At 36.0% G+C, this 7,580-nt stretch overlaps 1 protein-coding gene across 1 annotated transcript; it reads left to right on the plus strand.

The window, feature by feature from the left end:
* Positions 1-4,618: 4,618 nt before the first annotated feature.
* LOC132187601 (uncharacterized) lies at positions 4,619-7,459 on the plus strand. The gene is made up of 3 exons (XM_059601959.1): positions 4,619-5,144; positions 5,285-5,379; positions 7,182-7,459. Exons 1-2 carry the CDS (start codon positions 4,798-4,800, stop codon positions 5,340-5,342), a joined length of 405 nt encoding a protein of 134 aa, XP_059457942.1. The 5' UTR covers positions 4,619-4,797; the 3' UTR covers positions 5,343-5,379; positions 7,182-7,459.
* The last annotated feature ends 121 nt before the right edge of the window (positions 7,460-7,580 follow it).

Below are 7,580 nucleotides of genomic sequence, written 5' to 3' on the forward strand. Positions count from 1 at the left end.
AAATTTAAAGAATGAAAAATTTTAAAGTTGAACAAAAATTGATTAAAAATATTAAAGAATATAACTAACGAAATAAATAAACAATTCAAGTAAATCGAATTATTGTTTTAAACATATAAATATAACTTACAATTTACTTTTACACAGCACGTTAATTTCATATATATTCATAAATAATTAAGTATAAAAACAATTATCAAAATGAACAATTTAATATAAAAAATAATTAATCAAAAAGAATAATCTAAATATAAAAATTTAATCAGAGCTTGAAACTATTTTTAAAAAGAGTATGAAGAAATTGATTTCAATTGCAGAAATTTTGAATTGAATTGTACGTAGAAGGTTTGAAGTAACAAATATGTATGATTATCTGATTTGTCACAAATCGTAATTTCTTTATGATTATCATATCTGATTTGTCAAACAACATTTGGTTAACATGGTCAGTTGGTCTCAGCCGCTCTTAGCAGACCTCTGGAAACCATTCAAGACCCAGTCGTTGGTGAAACAATGGGGGCCCGTGATGCAGCAGAATTTTGTAGGGAGCTTGGGCTGGTTGAGATTATTCTGGAAGGAGACTCCAAGCAAGTCGTTGAAGCTATAAGGCTAAGGGGTCCATCTGGTGCAAATATGGGCAGATCGATCGTAGGAGATACTCTTGAAGTACTAAAGGCTTTTTGAAGTTGGGAGATTGGGCATGTAAAACGAACGGCAAACGGGACTGCTTAAGGATTAGCCAAGGCTGTGATAAAGGAGCGCGAGGAGAAAATATGGATAGAAGAGATTCCCGACACCATTTATGATATTGTTACAACTGATCAGCAAGTTCTTTTATGTTCCCTGTTCTAGATATGTACTATTAACATATTTATCTTTATTTTTATTAGGAGTTGAACAGCCCACATTCATATACATTTGCAAATGTAATATAGTAGTTTACACTGACGAGGAATTCCTCCACTCTCTAGAAATCAAGTTTGTAAGAATGACATCTCTCTTGTATATATAATGACAAGTACTCTTGCTTGTGGTAAAATAGCCCAGTGAATCGTTGGGTGTTGGCTTTGTATTTATAGAAAGATTTGTAGCAAGAATATTCGTTTCAATTTTATCTTTCCATTACTCTTTAAGCAATGGTCCTTTGAAACAAGCCAACATGCACCACTCAGAGTTAATAAATGTGAAAATGGCCCAAAGAGGAAAAACGTGATATATGTATATATAGTTTAGAGAGTAATGGGAGGAAAAATTTGAAGTAAATATTCTTGCTATGAATTTCACTCATGATATCTTCCAGTTTTATGAGATTATTTTGCACAGCAATGTTGTGGCATGTTCAGTTTATGAATTTACGATTCAAGTTTATATATATATATATATATATATATATATATAGGTTATGAATTTCTTTATGATATTTACTATTTTCTAACTCACTCTTTCCAAGTGTAAACTCTAAATTAGGCCTGTAAATGAGCCGACACACTCGACAGATCGCTCGATACCCGCTCGACTTAGCTCGAACCGAGCTCGAGCTCGACACTGTACTAGCTCGTTCGTTACTGCTGAAACTCGCTCGATTAGCTAGTGACACATGCCCGACTCGCTCGAGTAAGCTTGACGGGGGCTCGTGAGTTTGACTCGTTTAAGTCGAGATCGGTAGGCTCGCCCGTGCTCGTTAAGGGATCGTGAGCCCGAATCGTTTAACTTGATAATCGACCGGCTCACCCGAACTCACTAGGGAATCGTGAGCTTGACTCGTGTAGCTCGAAAATTACCCGGCTCGCCCGACTTGTTTAGGGCTCGTGAGCTCGACCCGTTTTGTCATCCGACCCGACCCAACCCACACGACAATGTAACTAACAAAATAATTAAACATGTTATTAATCAATAATAATCATAACTTCAATATGTATACAATTAACTAATTAAGATGTAAGGCTATAGTGTAACTAATATTATATGGACTATGTTATTATTTATAGGTTTAATGTCCATTGTCCAATTCCAAAATAATAATAATAATAATAATCATAGGTTCAATGTGTGTACAATTAACTAATTAAGATATAAGGCTATAGTATAAGTGTATAACTAACATTGTATATAGTATAGACTATGTTATTATTTATAGGTTTAATGTCCAATGTCCAATTCATAAGTTAATAATAATAATAATAATCATATTCATAGGTTTAATTAATTTGTGTACAATTAATTAATTAAGATCAAAGTATGGGTATAGAATTTTCGAAAAAATTGAGTATTCTCATTAATAAGATGATAGGAAATGGAACATCAAGGCTCCCCTAACAATCACAAGATAGAGCTAATTGCTCCATCAAAACGATATCCCTAATACAATTTGGAGTTGTAGAACTCCATATTCTATCATTGACATCTGTTAAAGCCGCTTTCGCCAGTTTGTGTGCCGCCTCATTTGCTTCTCGAAATACAAAACCGCATCTCCATCTTGGAAAAGATAATAGAATGCGCTTTGTGTCATCTATTAAGTGTCCGAATCTAGTCCATGTACTCGTGTGAGAATTTACCACCTCCACAATTTGTTTCGCATCTCCTTCCAACCATAGATTTTGCAATCCCAGCTCTCTCCCTAGGCAGGCTGCAAGAAATGCTGCATATGCTTCCCCCGTTGTCGGCTCCAATAATCCCATTCTAGTCTTGCTCATAGCCGCTATAACCCTTCCTTCCTCCTCACGAATCACGATACCTATCCCCACTCTTCCATGTATTTTGTCAATAGCCACATCCCAATTAATCTTGTGCCAACCTGGAGGAGGTGCCATCCACTTCTTATTTTGGGCTCTGTTTTCCTCGTCACTTTTATTCACCTTCTTATCGTTTATTTTTTTGAACAACTCTACCTGCACTTCAGTCTTCTGGATGATGACGTTTGGGTGAATGAAAATCCTTTCATGTACCCACTTGTTCCTTCTAAACCATACCTGACGTGCAACCTGCACAAAGAGGCCGAAATCCTCTATTCCACATCTTGAAAAAATGTGTTCTGCCGTCATCATTTAATTCTCACCCTCTATAGCGCATTTCTGGAACGTCCTCTTACTGCTTCCCCACACATCCATGGCTGCTGGGCAGCCCCACAAAGCATGGTAAACCGTTTCCGGCTCCTTTTCACAGATTGGACACCAAGGCTCTTTCACAATCTTACGTCTAAGGAGATTATCCTTTATCGGCAAGAGATTATTACAAGCCCTCCACATAAAATTTTTTGCTGCATTTGGAATTTCTAACTTCCATAAGGTCTTCCACAGAATACTCTCCTTGGTCCTCACCGATCCTTCCGGGCTCCCCCTCATCTCCATCTCTTTTGCTAGGTGATAGGCACTTTTTACCGAAAACAAACCATTATTTGTACACCTCCATATCTGGACGTTAGGTTGGTCCGTTTGGCTTATAGGTATGGTAAATCATATATAAATGGAAAATTAAACTTTATGTTACTTGTTATAATTATATAAATAATTGAGTTATTTTTATCATTTTTAAACCGAAAAATCAGCATTCAATAGCTTTTTCATTTGGTTAATATTGAGCTTAATTTCTGTTAGATTAATGTTTTCTACACAAGAATTACCCAATGTCTTTCAAATTTATTTGTTAACTTTTTTTTTTTAATAGATGAGTAAAAGAACTACAGTAGCAGATTTTTTTTTTTTTTTTTTTTTTTTTTTTAAAAAAAAAACCCAAATGAAAGACCAACAAAATAACACTATTCATGCAACAATCCAACAGAGGGCGGTGGTGTGTGGCATACACGCACTGTAACAAAGGGCGTCGGTGCTAGGAGAGGTGGCCACATATGGTAAAGGAGGGGCAGGCGCGGGGAATATTGTGTGTGTGAAAAGATTACTATAGATTTAAGATGTAAACCTAAATAAGTCTTGAAACTAATAAAAGAAAAGAGAAAGTGGACCAAATGGAGGTAGAGAAGGGTTCATAAGGGCGGGAGCAACGCAAGGATGTAAGGGAAGAGCTTCTCACCTCTTACGGCTGAGAACGGGAATATATGTATATATTTCATTTTCTGACATTGCAAATGTAATTTCAAGGGATCGTGGTCCATTACCAAACATAATGTAATTGTATTTTTCAATTGTTTTATTCCTTTATACCAATAACAATAAAGAGACTTGCTATTTTTCTATTTATTATTATTATTTTTTTAAATATTCTCATAAGAACTTGAAATCAAATTTCTTCCATTTTCATTTAAGGTAAGAAAGTAATATACATGAAGAGAATTTCATAATCATAGAGCATATTCAACTATTCAAGTACGTGGGACGATTCACATTTATATTTATCTAAAAAAAAAATAACACCCAAAAAAAAAAAAAGAAAGGGAAAATTGAAATATACGTCAATAAAAAGACGGGAACAAAATACGTGTTATATATAATTAATCGGAGCTGTCACCCTATCAAACCGCCGGGCCCGCCGCCAATCCATTCATTGAGCCGAGGATACGCTCGTAGTAAACCAGAAAACCATGGGCAATCTTATTCCCTTCTGGATAAAGACAAAACTCGTCCTTTCACAGTAAGTCACCTCTATAAAACTGCTACTTCTTCTTCCTAACTTCCACGGCAACAGAAAATAGATTTTTTTTTGGAGCAAAACAGAAAATAGATTATGAGGGAACTTCCACTCCTCCTCCGCCAATGGCACCACACGTGATTTCCCACCACTCCAAGCCCAGTTTCAAAACTCCTCTTCCCAGCTAAATACCGCAAAGCAGATACCATCTGCATCATGAAGTTCATCTTGGAATTCGTCTGGTGCTGTGGGTCCCCAGGCTGCTGCTCGCGCCCGGGAGCGGCGGCGGAGGAGGACGAGACAAGGTGGCTTGAGCCGTCGAGGCCGGCACGTAGGAGCGGGCGGAGACGGCGGGGGCGGATGGGCCCCGCGGAGGCCGGACCGGAGTGGAAGCCTTCGCTGTGCGCGATCTCCGAGGACAAGGCGGTGTTGGTGGTGATAGAGAAAGAGAAAGCCGTCGATAATCAGACGGTGGGATCTGAGGGGTCTCCGAGGATTGTCAAGAGGAAGGCTGGGTCCCATGTCCGAGTTCACGTCCGTAGTAGCTACAGCGACGATTACGGGTAACCACTGCCGCCTAAATGATGCCGTTTTTCTGTCTTCTTTCTTTCTTTCTTTTTTATTTATTTATTTAAGGAATATATGGATTATTATGATTGGTGGTTGGATGGGTTATAATATCTGTCGGTGGTGGATTTGGCAGGCGAACTCACGTTCCGGTGGCTATTCCGGCATTTTCTCCGACTCCATTCATGTTCTGATGGGCGTGAACATAATAATTGTATCATTATTATGGATGTAAGTGTGAATTTTGGAAATGAAATTCTGTTAAATTAAAGCTTCTTGTGGTTCTGCTATACGAATATATGTCTTGTTCTTCTACACTACTGGCAAATTTCATGTTATATATCATACTAATATCTAATTTTTATTTTATTATATAAAAAAGAAAAACCCAATAACTATTATGCCCTATTAGCATAGTGAAATAACAATTGAATATTAGTAAAAATAATAGTAGGGTATATATAGATTTAAAAAGCTTTTCCACTGGCCGAGAGGAAATAATGTGTTGCAGCCAAGCTATGATTCAGAGTTGTAATGTCTGATCTTAATGTTATTAGAGCACTCTATGCAGCTTTTTATTTATTTATCTAAATTTATAAAGATAGCTTTATTTATCTTTCTCTATACTATAAAAATATATATTTTTAACAAAATGTGAATTTCAAATGTACCTTCACATTTTTTTACAAAATTCAAACAGTCTCCAATGAAAGGGAGAGTCTGCAACATGTTTTTTTTTTTTTTTTTGGTGGAAAATTTCCTATATTTAGGAAAGCAAAAGAAACTTTAGAAAAACTGATGAAAGTGTTCTACAAGCTTGTTTGGAATTGTGTTAAGAAATTTTAAAAGTATTTTTAATGCATTACAAAAAAAAAAAATGATTTATTTGGTAAAAAGCTCAAAAAAAAAAAAAAAAAAAAACTTATTTCACTTTTTGCTTTGAAAAATAAAGGTCAACATGCACTTTTGAAATGAAGCTTTTTCTATAAAAATATTCATAGTTTTAAAAGCTCTATTTCTCAACGCAATCTCAAATATGCTTTAAGAATAAGAGTGATGTTAGGGTATTATAACTTTTATTATAATTTTTTTTTTTTAATAAATTGACAAGGTTGTTCATAGTTTGGCCACCTCAACGGTCCATTTTTTTGGGGTGAACCATTCTCATAATCTACCAAAAGGGTAGTCAACAACCCCCATTGACCTTGGGAGTGGTCCGGCCACCCTTGTATCCAACAATTGAAAATGGTAGTTGAACTATATATTCTACAGCTATATGAGAAGTTTAGTATACGCTCATATCCACGGGGTGGTTCGGCCACACCCATAATTAGCCAACCGACAGCCCAACTATCTCCAAAATTGACTAGAAAGAGTGGCCGACCACTCACTATGGCCTTAGATAGTAAAGGAGTTATAACAAAAAATAAAAAATAAAAATTTGACGCCTTGAACTTGTAAAGAATCCAAACAAATTGCATAGTTGTAATGTCGTGCAATATACATTTAAGTGCTGCACTCTCGGCAGTAACTATTGGAAGTTGGAACAGAACAACCTGGCCTCCCCCGAATAACAAAGACAGAGATGTAATAAATAATGTGATCATATCATATCACGCTCTATTTCTTTATATTTTTGTGTACGTCATATTTTTTAAAACATGAAACAAAATTAATTGTTGTTGTTGCTCGGCCTTGGCCCCAGTGGGATATAAAAGAAATGCTTTCGTGTTTTCTCCACCATTGACCTGCAGTAGGTATTGAATCACGTGTTTGATCCGTTTTACGATTATAATTTTTGCTGGTAATTAGCCACTGCGATGATGATGATGATGAAAGCACAGACAGACACAGCAGGTAATGTCTAAGGTTGTGGTACCTCGGCCCAGTTCAACATGGCCAACATTTGTGTTTATATATAATTGTATGGAGTATATATATATAATTTGATATGCATTACATATATTTCTAATGCATTTTAGTAGTTTTAGGAATCTGATTAAATGATTTTTAATTTGTATCTCTTTTTCCAGGATAAATGATTCAAGGAGTACTGTGGCTATTTTGAATGCTAAAGTGAATTACTATCTTCACAATTATTCATCACCTGCATGAGCTGCCATTGGTGACCGGAGTTCTGATTTCTGAAGATGGTGATGACTGATGAGAGAGCAGTAAATAAGATTATAAGAGTTTGTACTATATATATATATATCCTCGTTCTCATGTTATTGCCGTTTGAATTTGAAAAATAGAAGAAGGGGAAAAGAAAACCAACAAAAGGGGCAAAAGGCTCTTTTGTTCCAAGCTACTCTTGATTTTTGTTGTTTAGCAGGTTGGGACATGAATTAATTGCGGCTACGCATTACCATGCATTAGACATTATGATTAAGGCTGATAATTTTTAACACAACCTACAAATTTAATTCGAA

This window comes from Corylus avellana, chromosome ca7, assembly GCF_901000735.1.
Source record: "Corylus avellana chromosome ca7, CavTom2PMs-1.0".
NCBI classification, from domain to species: Eukaryota; Viridiplantae; Streptophyta; class Magnoliopsida; order Fagales; family Betulaceae; genus Corylus; species Corylus avellana.

Coding starts and splice junctions, on each gene's coding strand:
- LOC132187601 (XM_059601959.1), top strand. CDS start 4,798: ATGAAGTTCATCTTGGAATTCGTCTGGTGCTGTGGGTCCCCAGGCTGC. Junction 5,145..5,284: donor AGCTACAGCGACGATTACGG/GTAACCACTGCC, acceptor TGGATTTGGCAG/GCGAACTCACGTTCCGGTGG.